The 20,990-nt window shown below is 37.6% G+C and overlaps 1 protein-coding gene across 1 annotated transcript in view; it reads left to right on the forward strand.

Moving 5' to 3' along the window:
• Nucleotides 1-20,990, forward strand: part of PGAP1 (GPI inositol-deacylase) — an 82,971-nt gene that overhangs the window by 44,618 nt on the left and 17,363 nt on the right. Inside the window, exons 10-13 of the mRNA XM_083125364.1 lie at nt 1,458-1,676; nt 11,668-11,865; nt 17,744-17,906; nt 20,143-20,348. Coding sequence (XP_082981490.1) covers nt 1,458-1,676; nt 11,668-11,865; nt 17,744-17,906; nt 20,143-20,348 — 786 coding nt within the window. The remainder of the gene's footprint in view (nt 1-1,457; nt 1,677-11,667; nt 11,866-17,743; nt 17,907-20,142; nt 20,349-20,990) is intronic.

Genomic DNA, 20,990 nt, shown 5'->3' on the forward strand with positions numbered 1-20,990 from the left:
TGCTCTTCTTTATATGGTGCACTGCCATCTATCGTCACTCTCGGGAAACATTTCTTTCTTGCATTTCTCATTGTGTCATCGGAACTGGCACGTGACAAAATTAAGAAAACTATATTATCACTTAATTGCTTCCATTTTGCCTTGGTAGTTTAAAACAACAAACAGTGTTTTTAATCTAATTATTCAATTAGGTTACTCTTGTAATTTATGAAAGAGCTTTCATTTTAAGAGCGAAAATTATTTTTACATTATTTTTAAATTATTTTTAAGGTTATTTTACAGGCCATTTTTTGAGGCCATCAACTTCCCAGCCCTAGTGATTACATTACAGGTATTTTGATATTCTGATGTAATTTTTTAATAGTTTTAAGAAAACTGTGGTAAAAATGATATAGCTCTTGTGACAATTTTCAAGCATTAGTATCGATGGAAATCTGTAAGAGCATAGGGATCAGTATGGTATAGGCTTAAGCCTGAATCACACGGAACTGGATATCTAGTAGGAATGTTCTAGTTGACGCTGGACTGGCTACCCATTTGCTAGTTTTCGCCTCACACGGTACTTGTTACACTGTACTTGTCGATAGTCTTTCGTTCCCATAATGGCAGCCGCGCGAGATTTAAACAACGTATCACTTCACATTTTTAAAATACGATAATTATTCAACCGAAAGGAATTACGCTTCGTATGAAATGGTTTTAGGTATAGAAGCATGGCGCTGATTAAATATATACTTTACAACGTTTACTATACACGTATGGAATAATATTTTAACTTTTTCAATTGTAAACACCGTACACTCACCATAGACGGTGTAACTCGACATGCCTTTCGTGCTGTATGCACTCGGAAACTACAGACATAAAACACTACTTTGCAAACTCACAGATTATCTTGACATGGCCAAAAATTGCTCTGATTGGCTGTTCCACAGAATCTAGTCGAAGAAAGTTAGTAGCAATTAGAACATGTCCTATGCCTCAAAACCAGTCAAGCAGTCAGCCAGGCGGCCATGATTTCTACCTAGAAAGTCAGTTCAACACCAACTAGGGCATTCCTACTAGAAATCCAGTTCCGTGTGATAGGGGCTTTACCTCTAGTTGTTTCCATGTAATTCTACTACTGACTTCCAAAACCCCAGAGAGACTTGTGTAACACTCAGTATTTACCCGTTGTCATGATATGGCATGGACACCCCATAAATGCAAGCATGAACTAGCTGTGCACTAGTTTTCTCCATGGTAGATAATTTTTTTTTTTACCTGGGCCTCTCCGATTGCATAGTGGTAATGTCATCGCCTTGTAATCAAGGGGTCCTGGGTTCGATACTAGGTGAAGACACATAGTGGTTTGGATCCCACTTTAAACTGTAGGTCCAATCCCAATTAGCCTTACTGTGCATTAAGTGGATTTAAAACAACAAGTCAATCAATCATTTTTTTTTACCTGTTTTCAGGATGCAGAGTTTGCCAATTAGTGGTTTTGGCCAGATTGCCAGATTCTACATGCCTATGGTTTTGGCATATGCCATAGCTGTGCAGCTGATGGTTTTTCAGCACCAGTTGAGGAACCTTAGAGAGAGAGGCTACTGCATTAATTTCCATTCAGCTATGGTCAACGGAGCAAAAGTACTAGCAATTATACCAGCTGCAATTGTTATATGCAAAATCGTAGAGTAAGTGAAGTAATATCATTATAAACATAGTACTATAATTTTTAAGTTTCAATTAAGTTTAGCAGTATCGCATCAGCACCAACCTACGTAGTGTTTTCAGTTCAGCACTATGATGTATATTAAGGGGGTGAAAGAATCATTTGTGCAACTTCATAACTCATCAACAGATGGCAGGACTGACATACTTCAAGTACCCACTTATTCCTTGATACTTTCACTTCAGTACGTTAGAAGCAGTAACATGAAGCAGGTTGCCATGCTCTTGAAATGAAGGCATGTCATGACCAGGAAACGGATTTATATGTAAATACATATCTTCATACGATGATAAAATCAATGTTATTTTTTATTATCTTTGGGGAACATGGGTATGTAAGCTTAAAAAGTGTTATCTTTATTTTTCACGTTTTAACATATATTGACTTTTAGCACATGGTTTACATACAGGGTTTTCGAAAATGATTTTCAGGGTTACAAACAAGCACTGTATTTTACGTAATAAAGATAGATACATGCAATTTTTTGCAAAATGTTAGAAAACTCACCACGTTTTTATGACAAAGTCACAAATGTTCCATGTGCTTGCTCGCGATATCCTGCAGATATCAAAGCGATAGTCAATTTCCTGCCACACTCGGGATAGCATATCACGTGTAACACTGTTGATGGAATTCGTTCTTTGTGTTGTCAGTTCCTCAATGGTAGTGGGTAATGGAAGATAGTAAACGGTATCTTTTACGTATCCCCAGAGAAAAAAATTGCAAGGAGAAAGGTCAAGGGAACGAGGTGGCCATGATAAAAAGATTTTCATCCTCATCACTCCCACGCCCAATCCAATGTTGTGGTAATTTTCTGTTGAGCAATGATCGCACTTCACAGTGGAAGCATGGCCATATTTAGAGGGGGGGTTCTAAGGTTCAAATCCCCCCCGAAACTTCTGACATGTTGAATTAATGGGAATTCAGAAACTAAAATTTGTAACACATTTTCTAAAAATTATTCGCAGTTTCATGAAAATACAACAGACACAATTCTGAAATGATCAAGCTAGAATTTTCAAACATTTTGAATTCTGAAATTTGAGCAAAACTGGTTTAATTCTCAGAATCGCAGCCCACCCGCGACCCCTTCATTTGCACTTTTGCTGTTCTCTTTCCAGTGCTGTTCCTGGATCAGAGAGAATATTCCCTTGTGATTGTCCAAAAATTCCCGTTCCAACTTTTACATTCCCTGTTCGATAAGGGTTTAAATCCCCCATTGTAAGGATATCCAGCTTCGTAGTGCATTACATCCACTACCCTTCACCCAGCAGTCGATATAGTACATACATTTAAAGTCCAGTTAGTTAGAATTCGAACAGAATAACCAAAGAAAAACAGCGTTAGGTCGGAAAATTGAGGTAACATTACAGGCACCAGGTTATGATTTACCATTTAATCCAAAGAATTACTGGTTTCCACAGTTTGCAAAATTCAAAAAATTAAGTTTTATGTGAATGGTCAAACAACATAATCTTTATGACTAAAATTTTTTCTCTCTTACTTTTAAAGCTTTTTCTTGTGGTATTCGTACAATTTAATAACAAAATTTAATAGCTGTGCATTTCAGTACACACTGCATGAAACGTAAGAAAAAGAAATAGAAACGGTTGTGCTGCATATTCACACTTCTGATGGATAAGAGTAGAAAAGTATCCTCAAGGATATAAGGACAGCAGTAATAATAATAATACATTTATTATGCAATTTTAATTATTATTATTAATTAATAATCATTATTGTTATTATTTCCATTATTCAAATTTCTTCCGACGTCCATGTGAATTATGAGTTAAACCCCCCCCCCCCCCGAAAATTTTTCCTGCCTGCGGCCATGAGTGGAAGTGAGGTGGTGCTCCATCCAATTGCATGATGAAGGTGCTAGAATCTTCTTCCACTTGAGGAAATAACCATTCATTCAACATATCCAGGAATGTCAATCTCATAACAGTTTTCTCCATGAAGAAGAATGGACCGTACACCTTTTCTTGTGACACAGCTCAAAAAACATTCACTTTAGAAAGTCCCGAACCAACTCAACAAACTGATGAGGATTTTCTGTTCCCTATATGCGCACATTGTGTGTGTTTACTTTACCACTTAGGTGGAATGTCGCCTCGTCAGTGGAAACGAAATTCTCGATGAAATTGTCATCGTCAGCCATGAGACTTTGCATATCGCTGGCGAACGTTTCCCGTACCCGACTGTCGTTACATGTTAGCTTTTGATGCAGACTTAGGCGGTATGGTTTCATTTTTAGCCGTTTTCGTAGAACACTCCATATGTTGTCTTCGGAATGTTTAGTTCCTTGGATCCAGCAGGAATCTATTTCTTCGGGCTCCATAGATAGGTTTCATGAACTCGCTCCACATCATGTTCTGACACTGATGGTCGACCACTGCTTTTGCCTTTGTAAATACAACCTTTTTCTTTGAACTGTGCATACCACCTTGTAATCGAATTGTCTGACATTGCATCTTTCCACCGCGCATGAAAATGTCATTGCACAACTGTAACAGACCTCGTTGCGTGATATTCAAGGACACAGAATGCCTTCTCACTAGTAATATCAGTCATTTTGGAAAACTGCTGCCTAGCGGCAGAATCTGGAAACAGAGGTGTATGAAACAAATAAGGAACAAAACTTGTTGAGTTTCTCAACAATATCGTGCATTTGTTTTCACCCTGTCATTCACCCAGATCGATTACAACAACGAGGAAACCCTGACAATCATTTACGAAAACCCGGTATTTTAGTTAATTTTACATATAATTTCCTTATTTTCAAAACCGTTTTCTGACATATATTCCATATTCTTGCTATTATCACATTTTTTTTTGTGTTAAATATCAAAGGTTTTCCATTCATCTGTATTCTGTTTATTTTAAATCTTGAAAATAGACAATGCATCTGTTATTCTAACATTCTTGCCTTTCTTGTCAACAATAGGGAAGGCAAGCTCAAGCTTTTGCGGTGAAATCCATTCCATATTTTAAATATATTCCCATTACTTCATGCGATATTCAACACAACTTCAGTCAATATCAATCTGTCTTAAGAACAACAGAAGAACATTCACGTTTCAGCACTTAAAAGAAAGTGTGATTATCCAATATTTTAGTACCAAAAAATAAAGCACATTTTCTATTTGAATTTTACAGTACAATTAATGTTACATAAGCGTAATGCATTTTAGGTATTCATGTTCTTCTTAAAGGTTCACATAACCACTTTTTGTAGATGCAAAATAGTCTAACAGTTATTTTTAGTGTTTTTATTTTATTTTATCTGTGACGTTTCATCCTGGTTTCCCAGAACTTTTTCAAGCTACACCAAGATATACATACAACAACACAACCTCACGTGGGAAACCGTTTTTCCACTTTGCAGGTGTCATAGCTGGCTGTTTCTCCCCCTCCCCTCCATCCTGTAACCTACTCTTCTTGTCTACCCTCCCCTCCTCCTGGTGGCACTGACCTTCTCTTTCTCCTTTAACTGATCTGGCTGGAGGGGCGGGAGAGAAACAGCCAGCTATGACACCTGCAAGATGAAAAGAACAGTTTACCTAGGAGGCAGTAAGGACACAAGTTATTCATTCCTTAGAAGTGTAAAGTGACTAGCCATGTGAGGTTGTGTTGTATGTATATCTTGGTGTAGCTTGAAAAAGTTTTGAGAAACCAGGACGAAATGTCGCAGATAAAATAAAATAAAAACCAATAAAAATAACTGTGTTAGATTATTTTGCATTCTAGGTATTCAGCTAGGTGAGCCACTTGCTCAATGAACATTGCCATTTTTCACAATTGTAAGTCAATATTTAATTCCATATTTCGTTTAAAATAACTAAATATATTTTTACATGTATATCACTTTTTTAGTACATGTAAATCCTTTCCCCAAAGGTGCAGTTTAAGAAACGTACCAAGCTTCATTTGCCACTGTTGTTGCTAGCATTGCTCGAAGTGATATCCACAGACACTTGCATCTTGTTTATGGTGATGAATAGGGTTAGGATTTTCATCTTAGCATATTTTTTTGGGGTAAGGGTGATGTGTTCCGTAAACATATAGAAATTCATATTATTAAGAAACTAATTGAATTAAGGTGCTTTTTAAGGGCATATTTTGTCATATTTCTGCATGATAGAGCATATTTTGATGGATTTTCCGTCATATTCAGCATATTTTGCATTTTCAAGAAATATACAGTCATTTTCGAAATGGATTCGTCCTTACTCTCATATTTACTCGAGAGCATTTTTTTTGGGACTGCAGCAAAATCTTTTTCATTTTTATTTGAAAATTTAGAGAAAGTATTCATTGTGCATTGTAACTCAGGGCCCATAAAGTGAAAAATATAACGTCGTTCAGAAAGTAAGTTCCATCATGCAATAAAATGAAAAATATAAATAGTAATATCACGACCTTTATAGGGATGAGAATATATACATGGTACAACATTCACACATAATCACCATAAGAATTCAAGCACGCATCATAGCGAGATACCAAGTTTGTTATACCCCTATCATAGAACGTTTCCGCCTGAATGGAGAACCATTGGGAAACTGCACGTTTCAGTTCTTCGCCAGTACCATAATGTTTTCCAGCAAGGAATGCCTTAAGGTGGAGGAACAAATGAAAATCAGATGGGGCAAGATCAGGACTGTAAGGGGGGTGTGGTGGTTTTTCCCAATGGAAGGTCCTCAGGAGTTCCTGAGTTGCATTTGCCACATGCGGACAAGCATTGTCGTGGAGGAGAATGACACCCCGACTGAGCATGCCACGTCGTTTGTTTTGGATTGCACGACGCAGGTTTTGAAGTGTCACACAATAGGTTTCGGCATTGATGTGCTGTCCACGCTCCATAAATTCCACAAGTTATACTCCATGCCTATCCCAAAACACAGTGCACATGATTTTTTTGTTTGTAAGCTTTGGTTGCGTTTTCCACGGTGACGCGGAGTGCCTCCACTCCATGGTGCTTCGTTTCTGTTCTGGGGTTTCATGCAAAACCCATGTCTCGTCTCCAGTCACAATCCGATCCAACAACTCTTCCCCCTCCTTACTATACCGTTTCAAAAACTCTAATGCACTTCCCATTCTTTCCTTTTTGGCATTTTCGGAGAGCTGGTGAGGGACCCAACGGTTACACAATTTGCGAAATTTCAAATTCACTGTCACAATTTCATACAGCACAGTTCTGGAGATTTGTGGAAACTCTAATGACAGCTCAGACAAAGTGAATCGTCTGTTCTCCCTAATCTGCTCTTCCACTAAAGGAACCAAATTGGGATTCACAACAGACGGTCGACCACTTCGTTCTGCATCATGAACACTAACCCGTCCACCACGAAACTGTCTCACCCATCTTCTTACCATTGAAGCACTCATTATTCCTTCTCCATACACCTCACAAATCTGACGGTGGATCTCTGCAGCTGGAACATTCCGTGCATCCAGAAAACGGATCACGGATCGCACCTCACACGTGGCGGGAGTTTGGATTGTCTGAAACATAACAACAACGCACTACGCACTACTATCCTGACCAACCTGCCTCAAACTGACGTCTGCACTTCATCAAGGTTGTGGCTACACAAGGCGCATGCGCATTCACACTGCCCCGCTTGCAGCGCCACAGTATTCATCAGTGGAACTTACTTTATGAACGACGTAATAGTACGTATGTGAAAATATCTTAGCATTTAGATATTGATGTTTGAAACACTCCAGTTATAAGGGCATGTTTTTGAAATTATAGTGCATATTTTGTAAAATTTTAGGTCATAAGAGCATATTTTATTTTGCATTTTTTTGATGATTTGTAGGTCATAAAATTCCTAGTCCTAGTGATGAATATTTAATGTGCACATAGGCGTAGTTTTGACTGTCCGCTTAGGAGGCTAGCTGGGGCTAATGTTATTCATGCTTTTATCCATTACAAAAACCATCATGGGAATTCTCCTTAGGAGACAGGTGATCCCTGCATCATCATATCCAAAGGATCTTTCGAGGAACGAAGGTATAATTCTAATATGTGATAATATTAATGGGTAATCCTGTGTTCATGGTACTGAGCAAATGATAATGCTGCAAGGTATTTAAAATCACAATCTACATAGGTAATGGAATAGTAAAAATTTAAATTTCCTTAATTTCTATAGAACGAAACTTCGTATTTTCCTAATTTTACTACAACCGAGAAGCACTTGCTACTAAATCCGTGAAGAAAGCTAAGATATTACACCAATTACATATTTGTCTTGCCTAATACTTCAATAGAAGTTCACTGGTTTTTGCTCATCTGTATAAATTCCTGAAAAGATCTTTGTCGGTCAGCTATATTTTTCCTTTCTATGTTTAACAGTATTATGGAAGAAAATTTGTCTTGCCCATGATTGACCTTAGCCATGTTTTAATATGTCTCATTGCAGCTGTAGCCGAAGACACTGGTAGGTATGTAATAAATCTACGTCAACTGAAAATGAACACATACCCAGGGTGCGATTTATGATTTTATCCTAGGGGGGAGAGGGGATGAACTTAGTTGGTTTGCTATCTTAATAATCTTATAGATGTTTGCAAGCGGCTCCCCACTGTAATTAGTTTCCATTCATTCAAACTTGGCATGCAGATCTTCTTTTTTACCATTATACTATGCATGCCTATAATTGGACATTATTTACTTACAACAGAAATCAACACCATTCTAAGTTTTGTTGATTCAGATTATAGTACTGCCTATTTGTAAATCAGAAGCCAAATAAGAATGAACAGAGATGTATAGGTTTAATGAGCACCGACATATCTAAAAAATGCTTTACGAAATAATGTGTATTTTTATATGTAGATGCACATGGGACTCTAAAATTAAGTACACTAAACTTTAACACTATAAGTATTATGATGCTTTCGGATCTAAAGAAATTGACTATTGAAGAAGTGAATTAACGAAATGAAGAACTACGGACTATTACAAAATTGAGAACCTTCCAAGGTAATGAATTATCGCGAAATGTGCGCTCTTCTTGGTCTCTATTCTAGGTCTCTATGTAGGCTTAAGGATAAATTCATTTTTTATTAATAGAATTACCATTTGTGCCTTAAATGTTGAAATATTTTTATATTAATAATAATAGTATTAATAATAATAATAATAATAATACTCATTGGTCGTAAGTAAATTAGGTTTTATATATTTTTTATTAATATAAAAATATTTTAACATTTGCCTAAAGTGAGTAATTCGCACAATGCAAAATTTGAATGTGCCTTGAAACAAGGTCTAAATGAAACAAAATATTAAAAAAGAACATGCACTAATAAATTATGGTATGAAAGATAAAGAAAGTTGCTATCTATAGGCGAAATATTATTTAATTATCCTGATAACTAGGCTTTTAAATGAGGATAGTCTACCAAATAACTTTTATATAACCCTGTCCAGGTGACATCAAAAGAAAACCGATTATGACATTTGAAGCAGGTTTTACATGATCACTTTGCGTATGCATTCTTTAAATTTCTTTCTGAAATTCAATAGTCTAAGATTGTTTGCTTGACGCTTACCTTTTACTATTAATAAACTCTATTGAAAGAAATGATCATTCTGTTATCTGTGCCTTAATTTCACAAACAGTATGAGCACAACATCAAAGATTGATTTTCCGATAATTTCCAATCTCCAAAAGATTTCTTGTTATTATATAACCCGCATAAGCACGTATTCTGTGGGTTACTTAAGAACAACAAATAAGCTGCTGCTTACCTCCAGAAGAATGAATCTAGAAATGATCCACAAGATTCACCCATCACCAAGAGAGTTGAACACAACTTTAAACTGCACTGCCTTCGTACAATGAAAAATCCAAATAAATCCTGCGCATCTGCATACATATTAATGTCGCGGTGCAACATGCACAAAGGACTTGGAAAAGAGTGATTTCGCCAATAAACTGTAGTGATCACCATGTAATAAAGCAATTAAGCACGTTTGAATCGCTTCTACAGGATCGTGACACTTTCACGCATCATGTAGGTGTACATCTTTAAATGTCCCCCACACAATACAAATCCACAGAAACAAAATTCACTTCTTTGAAGGAACTGACGCCTTTTTTTTTCCTATGAAAACTGCTATTCTGCTCACGTCTCTACAAGAACAGCTTCTCTTTTTCATGTTTGAAGAAAAAAAACATATTTGTGGGAACTCATTGTTGAAAGGCTACGTTTATGTAAACACTGGATCCAACACCACTATTGTTTGAATGTAACAATGTTTATCTAACGCTCCAAGGTGGAACATAAAAGAAATAACGGCAATAAATTTTTATTTAAAATGTTGTTTGGAACATATGGTTCCCGTAAAAAAGGCACATGCACTTCAACTTTCATTGTATTCTACATCAGGACATAACTTTAAATTCTTTCCTTATATGTGATTGGCACACCACAAGAGTAACACATTAAGTTTCATGAGAATTTTCTATTTTTTGTGTGCCCTTTCTCTTCCCTTAATTATTTTATGCATATGTCACATGCATTTGGGGGGCTAATGGCTGGTTCTGAGGTGGCTTACACCCCCCCCCCCAGCCCCTACCTAACTACGCATCATTCAACCAATGGCATGGGAAATTAAGTGACAGCAACAGATGACATCCACAAGAAAACGATTGATGAATTGATGCAAAATGGAAAAAAATAGTTGCCATGACTTTTGCTGCAACCCTCGTATGTCACTTGTAGCAGCACGTTCAGTTTGAGAAATTCATTCACACATTAAACGACAGTGGTGAATGATCACTGCATACCTCTATTTCAAAAACTCCAGCAACAGCTGAATCTCGCCCAGCAATAAAGTCAATTCAATTCAATTCAATTCAATTTCTCACCCACCTAAAAAATGGTAAAGATTTCAAGGAATAGGTGAGTGCATGCTGCCATCTATTGATGTGTTGTAAAGTTGGAGGCATTCATTTTCATTGCTCGTCATATTTGCCACTTACATCAGAAAGCTGCTCTATTAGTTACCATTATTGCTTAATTTTTATGGTACTGTTTGAGTAAAAGTTTCATATTACTGTATGGTATACACCAGTTAGCAACATTTATGTGTTGATATGTATTTGAAATAATGTGTTTTTCTTCGTAGTGGGGATGAAAATGTAACTTGTTTCAGGCAAAAAAGACACGATCAGCCTTGTTAGTCAAGCACGTTTAGCATTTGACTAAAAAACCGGAGTTACCCAGAATTTTCCAATTGGAGTGTGGATACAAGTTCATTTGTAATGGTTATAAGAGGTAACTTTTGAAAACTTTGGTGTGGGGCGAGGGATGAATAAATCACTGCATAAATTTTGACATACATGACCACTTTCACCTAAAGTCCGCCTGGCCAAAGAATTGACTTCAGGAAACCCAGACTTTCCACCTCCAGTTCAAGGGGATGCAAGCGGTGTTGCTACAGGTTGCTACACACCTGATTTTTGTCCAGTCGACACGTCACCTCTTCCTGTCAACATGCCCCCTTCGCTTGCATTTCAGGGAGAGGCAAGGAATCGGAGACCCTTTCACTTGTTATGCGTCTGCAACCATTAAGCTTCGACATGCTTAACCTTGTTCAAGGTGCTACTTGTTTTGAAAAAGACTTGAAACGAAAAATTTGGCAACTCAGAAAACCACGAGAATTTCCCCTCACCACAGCAACTGGACAAAGCCAATTGGTTCAGCGGTTCATGTGACTCTCCACGGCTTTTGACAGAAAAGACAAAAATTGGGTTTCCAAGGCCATTCTTTGGCTGGAACCACTTTAATTACATTAAAGTCTTGTTTTAATAATTACTAACATTTTGTGCCTGGCATAAAATCTAATGTTTATCAGTGTTAGCAAATTGTATTAATAAACATTTCATGCCAATGGATCCTTAATATTTATCCTTTCTTTCTTTCAGGGTTAGCATCCAGTTGCAGATATACCCTTCCATTCTTCCGCCACCAGATAGCTACATGCTGAAGCAAAGGAGTCTGGATTTCTTGGCTCTTCCCTTCATCCTGTACATGGTCGCATTTACAACAATCTACCTGCTTAGCCTGGGATGTTGGGTGGCTGTTATCATCAATGGCAAAGCAGCATACACCATTGTTGTCAGGTAGGAATTAGGGATGGGACAGATTAATCGGTATTCTAGCGGTATTGGCCGATATAGGCATGTTGGTGTATTGGTTCATCAGTAAAATTGCACATGCCTGCGAAATATTTTTTTTGTTTTGCGGCATAAGGTAATTAGGTGACCTTACCTAATTTTGGTGGGCTGAATTCAAATCTGCATGCAGTTTTCCTGTATCACATAAGGATTTTTTACAATAATGACATGAAATATTTATTGACTTACGGCAACAACAAAATTGGATATATGGAAGGAAATTTCGGTTGTTTACAAACCAAAAGGTGATTCTGGAAGTATTTTGAATGCTGATCAAGCACATGACATCCATTTTTCCCATCACATCAGGATTGTTCACAATTTCATAATCAAAATTCTCGCCATTCCCTTACACCTATTACAAAACACAACAAAATAAATTTATGCAAGGGAAAGTTCGATTGTTTACAAACCAATAGGTGATTCTGGAAGTATTTTGAATGCTGCTCACGGAAATGACATAAATGTCTTCCCATCACGTCATGATTTTACTCTGCATCAGTAAAATCAATCAACCCACCATAGTATAACATTAAGTTTTGGATATTTTGTGAAGGAAATTTTTATGAGGGATTTAAAAAATAACACTTACTTAAAGTCCATACAATTTTGAATCCAATGTGTCTTGTGATGGTAGATAATAATAATAATCTATGGCGCGACAGCCTTTGAAAGGCCTTGATCTATCTCCCGACTGCCAATCTTCCTCCACAATCCTACCTAGAGGTGTGGAGTTCTTCAACCGGTAATGGTGTGACGTGGGGTCAGCACATTCAACCCCCAGCCGTTATAGGAGATTTTAGAGATCGAATTATGCTACTCACTCGAAGCTCCCCAATTGCCTCACAATGGTGGGTTGCCACCAGTCCTATACACAGGCCGAAAATTCCTGGAGACCGAACTCAGGATCAAACCCATGCCATCCTGCAGCCGCCGTCCAAAGCAAGGTGGCTTAGACCTTACAGCCACGGAGGAGGACCTTGTGATGGTAGAAGACAGATTAAATGTTTACTATTCTATGTGCATATGTAGACTATTCTATGTGCATATGTAGTTCAAAATTGCTGGATTTGTATTGTAGAAAACCAATATTTTACCATCTAAACAGAGCCATATATTGGGTAAATGATGGAACAACACATTTTATTGTGAAATTAAGGCAGTTAATATGTTGCTGTTTTCTGAAAAAACTAGACGTGATGGGTAAAAATGGATTTCATTTTTAGATTCAACATGCTGAAATTATTCAGAAACAAGAGTCATCTATGAGACATCCAAACCCATGTCGACTGGTGATATCATTGTTCTAATGTTACAAGCAGTGCTTCTAATACTATTACAGGTACGTCATCACGATTACTAAAATGTGGAATTGTACAAAATCTGTACGTGATATTTCAAAACTAATACTATATCTGACATCAGGGCACTTGATTTGGCTCATATCCCATAAAATATTTTGTGCCGCAAAATCTTCGCAGGTCTGCGTTGTCGATTATTTGACCGATCTGATATATCTTTAAATATCTTATAATTTAGTGTAAAATTCGGTCAGTTTTGTTATAATTTTTTTGGATAATCTCTATGCCCTAATTTTTGAAAAAGTAAATGTCTAAATGTAGAACTTCTTTTGCATTGCCGTCACCTGTAATAAATAAAAATAATAATCCTGTGCATGAAGGGCTTTGGCTTACCTACCGGCTGTCGGTCTCCCTCCCATGCTTTCCTTCCTCACCTCGAAGCGTGGAGATCTTCAACCAGGATTGGAATAGTGGGGGGGGGGGGGGGTCAGCCCGATGTATCCCCAGCCATTATAGTAAGTCTACGCGACCGCATTACGCTTACTCATTTGAAGCTCCCCAATTTTCTCACGATAGTGGGTTGCCACCGGCTATATACACAGGTTGAAATTTCCCAAGACTGAACCCGGGATCAAACCCATGCTGTCCTGCAGTCGCCATCCAAAGCAACGTGCCTTAGATTGTGCAGCCACGGAGGAGGACCACCTGTAAACACACATTTATTAAAGAAGTCAATGAACCATTCAGGTTCTTCAAGGACCATTTGGAATCTTATACCGGATCGGTAGAATATCGGTTATCAGTATTGGTAAATTTTATATCAGTACTTTATCGGTATCGGCCAAAATTTCATGTCAGTCCATACCTAGTATGAATATAATTAGTTCTAGAGATCGTGTGCTACCACGATATATATTTTGAACTCCTGTAGTAATTGCCAGCTTCCATGGTAAAGTGGTTAGCATGGCACATTATGACACCAGAGGTCCTGGATTCAAATCCCGGCCTGGGCGTGGGTATTCTTTGTGAATGTCCCTTCATCAATTTCATCATGTCATCACTCATCATTCTTTTAGCCAAAAGTTGCAGAAAATGAACACCATACGATGGGACAAACCGTCTCTCAGCATGACCGGATTCTTGATCTAATCAGGGAAATTTCTTGTCGTCAAAGGTGCTCGGCGCTTGAGCTGCACAGCTATTGTTATGCTACGGGTTCAATGGACTTTCTGTATTATGCGGACTGAAATATTAATCTATACAATGTTTGCTATTAATCAATCCTTACCCCATCTTATGCTCTCGGAGAGGCAATAAAAGTGAGTTAGGTGATTTTTTGACTATGGGACTAAATGACATACGAGATAGGCAAACCCAAGCACCAAGAAGCCTCTGTTTTGGCCTTCGATTTGCACCAGGCAGACTAATTCACAATTTTACTGGTGTTATCAAAAGGACCAAGGGGCCCATAAACGTCCGGTAGCCCAGAGAGGCAGGATAGATTTACCTGACACAAAGAAAATAGCCAGCTCCTACCTTTACACAGAAACACTTTTATTACTACTCATATATATCTGCATCAAGGTTGATAACCAGTTCATGCAGGTTACTCTGACACTAAATAACACATACAAAAGATTATGATACATAAATGTGGTGACATCACTACTTTCATCTCCAGACATGTGGCTTTCTTGGGGAATGAACAGACATTTGGCACAGGCGAATTTTCTTACACTTTTGGGAATTTTACCACTGAGATCACAGGGGAGATTTTTGGAGTAGCTTGGGGGCCATTTCCTGCAGTTCCATCCATTGATGGTGATTCTGGAGCTGGATGCAGGGGGATTTGCACTTTCCACTGAAAGTCTGGCCTGGTCGAGGCCTGCTTGGAACAAAGGCTTCCACTGCCCACACACTCAAGCAGGACATGATCTGTTTTCTGTTTATGAGCCTGAGTGCCTGATAGATAAGTGTCTCACTCATGTAAGTCTGATTTGGTCCCCTCCCATGGACATAACCACACAAAACAGCTAATTTTGGCTATTCTCCTACTCGAGATTTTTCAGCACTGAGGAATCACATACTGTTCTCATCTCTGTAACTACCTCAAAGACTTCGCTGAAAGACAACGCTCCCAGAATAATAAAGGAAAGGTCCTCTGTCATAATGTCGGGGGCCTTGGATGCCTCTGATTGGACCATCTGCACTCGCCTTCATGCTGCTGTTCTGCCTAGGCCTGCTTGCCAGCCAGCAAGCTTAACTTGGTGTGCAGTGGGTGTCCAGATGTAACAAATGACAATTCAAAAAATCTTTGAAATGAGGATGTTTTTAACATAAAGTGATGAGTTATCTATATTTTTGGGATTTGAGCACTATTTGGCATATGGAGAAGTGTTATATTTAATATCCCTGGTGAAATTCAGTAAATAGCACATGTTTTCTTTGGTTGCCAAAATGATGTCCATTGATTTGATTTTCTTATTTTGGCTGTTATTGCCACAGAGTAGGTTTTTTATGTTAAAAATAAATAGTGGACAGTAACTATATTAATCAAGTTGTTTTGAGATCTTGTGCCTGATTTTGCTGAGTGGCGAATAAATTAGCTTAGCTGAGATTTAATGCATTTGGGTTGGTCATAACTACATAACTTTTGTAGTAATCATTCATGACACTCTAATCAAGTTAATTTTACACAAAATAATCCAGTGTTCTTGAATATGCTGTGTTCTAGAAATATGACAGAGTATATGATACTCTATTGGTGCACAGCCCTAATGTGGAAGTTTAGATTTACAGATGCCACGCCAGACTGTGTGGAACATTTTGAAGAAACATTTGAAAATGGTTCCTTATTAGCTACAATTAGTGTAAAGTTAAAGTAAAAATGACTAAATCGTATATCATTCTTTCTGTACATGGATATGCAGCAGTAGTGAAGATGGTGAATGCTTTCTTTGACCAGCTGATTTTTGGTGATGAGAAGTATGGTAGGTGAAGTGTAAAATTAGGATAAGCTTTGATCCTGCATGCATCTGAATTGCTTGTTCACTAATTTCATGTCACTTTTTGTACTATAAGATTAACTGTGATGTGGTAGATGATGATGTGAAGGTACAATTGATTCAGATCCCACTTTAAACTGTAGGTCGAGCCCTGATTAACCTTCCTGTGCATAAAAAAATTAAATCTCAAATAAAAGATAGAAGGAATGGGTTAAGGTAACTCCTATCATTAATCAGAAATGACAACCAGAGAATATCAAGACAGGATGAAGCAAGGTTTGACTTAGCATCTTATTGAATATGAATCCCTCACCTTACACTTTCCTTGTCTCTCAGAATTCCATTACTTTGTAAAAAATGGCATTGTGCAAAAATCTGACTTGCACCTTGGACAGCTTAGTGCAGTGTGATTCAAAAGTCCCCAAATTCTGATTTTTTTTTTAAAAAAAAATATTGAAAATAATGAAGGACAATTTAATTCAAGTACTTTATACTGTGACCTATAACTTTATTGAAATTCGTGCTTACATATAACAATACAATACTAACAGAATATGCTGGAACTGCCTTCCATTTTTCTCGAATGCACAAATTCACACGACGACACATGTTGGACCCTACATTTTCAATATGTTGCTTGAGATGTCCCTCACGGCCCTGATTATGTTGTTCTGCAGATATTGCAGCATCCTGGGATTGTTTAGCTACATTGTATTTTTTAGATGTCCCCCATAAATAAAAATCTGTAGGATTGATATCTGGTGAGCGAGGTGGCCACAATTTTTTCAAGATCAGTCGATCTTGGAAGAACTGGCGGAGCATCTCCATTGTCTTGTTCAAAGTGCAGCAGGTTGCACTGTCTTGTTGGAACCAACAATAACGGTCCTCCTCTTCAACTATCGCCAAGAAATTATGAATAATATCTCCGTACACAGCTGAATTAACAGTTTCGTTTTTTTAATGGTCACACAATTTGCCGCCTGGAAATTGCACACCACACCAACTTTTTGCGAGTGAAGTGGGTCTTGTAATGCGTGCGGCTTTTCTGAAGCCCAGATGTGAATGTTCTGACTGTTAACATACTCGTCCAAATGAAACCAGGCTCATCACAAAATAAGCTTCCAACATAGGAACTCTCTGTTCTTGCGGGAGACTCATGGCACATGGGATTTTAGTTTGTGCCAACTCACACACACTGTGCACTGTCACGTGCAGCTATCCCATGGTGCAGCATGTTTCCAAGGTCACCCACATATCACCACAAGGAACAATACTCCAAAATATTTTCTAGTTTTATGTCAATGAATTTTTAAAATGAGAGTTCATAGACTTTTGAATCTCACTTTACGTTGAATATACTACTAATACATCTTTCATACTTGCACTGTTCACAATCTAAAGGAGGTAGGAAAGTAATGTTTAATAATCACTGTACATAATACAGTCAAGTCTCTTTAAAACCAATAACTTTATTTCAGAAAAAAAAGTTATGATTTTTCTTTTTTCTATAAATTTCAGGTTTGTGGCCAAATACATTGTTGGCTCCATTAAGTGGTCTGATTGGGCACTGACTGGAATGTCTAGGTTCCCTGTGGCCCTGGCAGTTTTTCTTGTTGGCCTCAGCTGCAACACATGTGGTGCTGTCAGCCTAGGCTTGGGATGTATACTGTACTTCTTTAAGGTATGTTACACTTTTGGTATGTAAGTGTGCAAAATTTGTATAAGATGTAATGTATAGTGCAGTGGCATGCGGTGACATTTTCCATTGGGGAAGCAGATTCCGAAAAATTAAGACACCCAAGAATTCATTGCTTTTACGTGGTACGTTATAATGAAAAAATAGCATTCTACCTGATACTGTTCCCATAACGTCTCTTAAGGAAAAGATGAATGTCCTGGTGCAGTTGTTCATTTTTTCGAATTTCAGTTGGTGTGTTGTCAAACGTATTTAATGCAACAGACGATCACGAATGATTGAAACAATTTTAAAGATTTTCACTCATCACAATATTCACAAATCCACTTTGGGACCATGTAGTTCTTTCCGTAGTAAATAGTAAACAATGCCAACACTCAAGTTTTTGAAGCAAACAAATAGAAATTCACCAGCCTGAAAAACCATAACTTTTCACCTCGCAAAGCACTCGAAAAAGTGTGACCGCGGCCGGCGAGTTTCACCAACTCTATTTGGCGGATGTGTCCATGGACATGTTAGCTGTCGTAATATACCGAACGCTCGGAAACTTTTATCTTCACATAGAATATGTCATCTGTATGTCAGCAATCATATTTTTGTTTCTCCTGTGTTTTGAAACTTTATAGTTTATTTATGAATATAAATTTTAACTAGCTTGGTGGATATGCTACATCGCTGACAGTGCACAGTACACTTGGACACTTAATCGTGCAGTTCGCAACACTGAGGACATCAGCAGACTGAACGGATGGCACTCTCGGCTTTCTTCCCGCCCTTATGGGTTGGAAAACAAACTTTGTCTCCACACAATGTTTCCTCCCATTGGATCCTTCAAGGTCCTGGGGTATTTTTCGGGCTCCTGGTGGCATTGCCAGGGTGATACTATGCAGATGTTTTGTCAACATGCCTCGAGAGGGTGTTGATGGCCCCATATCAGAAAAGGACGAACCTTGGAGGCTTGCAGGTTGATATTCTGTTGAGGCAACCTGGAAGAAATAATGAGAAACCAAAAGTTATAGAATTAATTTGTAACAGTTATACTGTGTGCCACCACTGCTGCTGGCCTTGCTGTACCGGAGTGCACGCGCATGGTATAGTGGCACTTGGAGTTTACATTTTTTCCAAGCTTGATGTTTAACTATTTGGCCTGCAGTAGCAAGGTCATTTTTAAATTTCCTCTCCTTTCAAAAACTACATTAAATTTAATCTTTGTTGTGTTTTTGCTCTGTCATTTTATAAAATTTGCACTTTTCTGAAGTATCAAATATGTACTTGGCCATTAATGTTACATAAGAAGAGAATTAAATAAAGATCTCTTTCGATGTCGACATTCAAATCTTTGTATGTTCCATTACTTCATATTCAACTCTAATTAAGCTGGCCTCCATGGCAGAGTGGTTAGCATAGCATCCTACAATGCTAGGGGTCTCAGGTTCAAATCATGGCCTGGACATGTGTGGTCTTTGTGAGTATCCATTCATAAATTTCATATCACAGTGTGTGTACCAGTCAAGAAAGTCATGAAGGTCAAGAAAAAGTAAAGAAATCAACAAGTAGGTCAGGATGTCAATAAAGTCAAGACTTGTGGTCAAGGATTTTTACTATCACAATGACTGATTGATTGATTTAGTTTATGTTGCTTCACTTTTCTGCCTCTTCGGCTAATCGCAAAGATGAGGATGAATGGTAAGATGGATAAAGAGACGACAACATGAGCCCCACATAAGATTATACTGACTGTGAGTCCAGATGTCACTAGTCTGACAAATGCAGGATGGATAAAGCAATTCTAATTCTCTTGCTAAATACAATTTCAGTTTTCAACTTAACTGACCCTTTGATAGGTGTTTTTCATTAAATAAATATTTATTTTCTTAATTGCTAATTTACAACTTTACCGAAGTATGGGCCATCAGAAACAAAAAAAGGCAAACAAAAGGCATGAAAAAGTCAAGAATTTTGGATGTTATTTTGGTAGACACCCTGTATCATCACTAATCCTCATCTTCGCAATTACCAAAAAGTGAGATAAAAGCAACATAAAATAAACTAATTCACTCACTCACCTAACTTTATTTAAAACAGATGAAAATTATTTTAGGAAATCAGAACATTTTTGAAGGTCACGCTGTGTCACTGTGTTACCAAATGTTTACATCAGTGTGATTCATACTTCAGTATATTATCATCAACAACTTCTTCTCTTTCTTTTTCCTTTCAGCTGTGCAAAATGTATGAAGAGTACCTAGAGGAACTGCTAAAATTACCACTGAAGTTCATAAAAAGAAAATATCTGGGTGAAAAGGGAGGAAGTACGGATGAACTTTCATTATCAAGTCTACACTTCCATTTTTCGCTGATGATCCTCTACTTCATGACTAGTTTAATTCACATTCCTTGCATCCTTGTGTGGTTGAAAAACTTGAGGCGAGTATTGTATCTAAAGATATAGCGGAGATAGGTAATTTACTCTTATAAGCTCACTTTTCATTTTTCCGCGTACATTTTTCTCGCGATCGATTTCACCACCCGTCTGGTGGCTTCGTCAGGTGTGTACACTGCGGAAAAATGAAAAGTAAGCTTATCAGAGTAAATTGAGGCAAGTAGGCAAAATGAGAATTATTATTTCCTACCTTGAAAAATGTCAAAACGTTGACAAGATCAAAATGAACTACACAAACACATCACACATTAAAATGACATTTCACACGGGTTAAAATGTCATTATATTGTATGATGTGCAGTGTTCATTTTTATCTGTTAGCACATTGCGCTACAATGCCAGGGTTCAAATCCCGGCCTCAGCATAGATGTTTGCGAGTGTCCATTCATCATGTCATCACTCATCCCCATCTTCGCAAATTAGCCAAAGGTGGCACAAAAGCAATGAATCAGTCAATAATTGTTTTTATCTTGTCGACATTTACACATTTTTTAAGGTAAGAAATATACTATCTGCATGTGCTGTGAAAATCTTCTTGAATCAATACAATTTATTAGTAGTATTATAATTTAGATTTAATAATTTATTATTGCCGCTTGTGCTCAAGCTATTGCCAGTTAGAAGAA

Source organism: Lepisma saccharinum, chromosome 7 (assembly GCF_977018435.1).
Source record: "Lepisma saccharinum chromosome 7, izLepSacc3.1, whole genome shotgun sequence".
NCBI classification, from domain to species: domain Eukaryota; kingdom Metazoa; phylum Arthropoda; class Insecta; order Zygentoma; family Lepismatidae; genus Lepisma; species Lepisma saccharinum.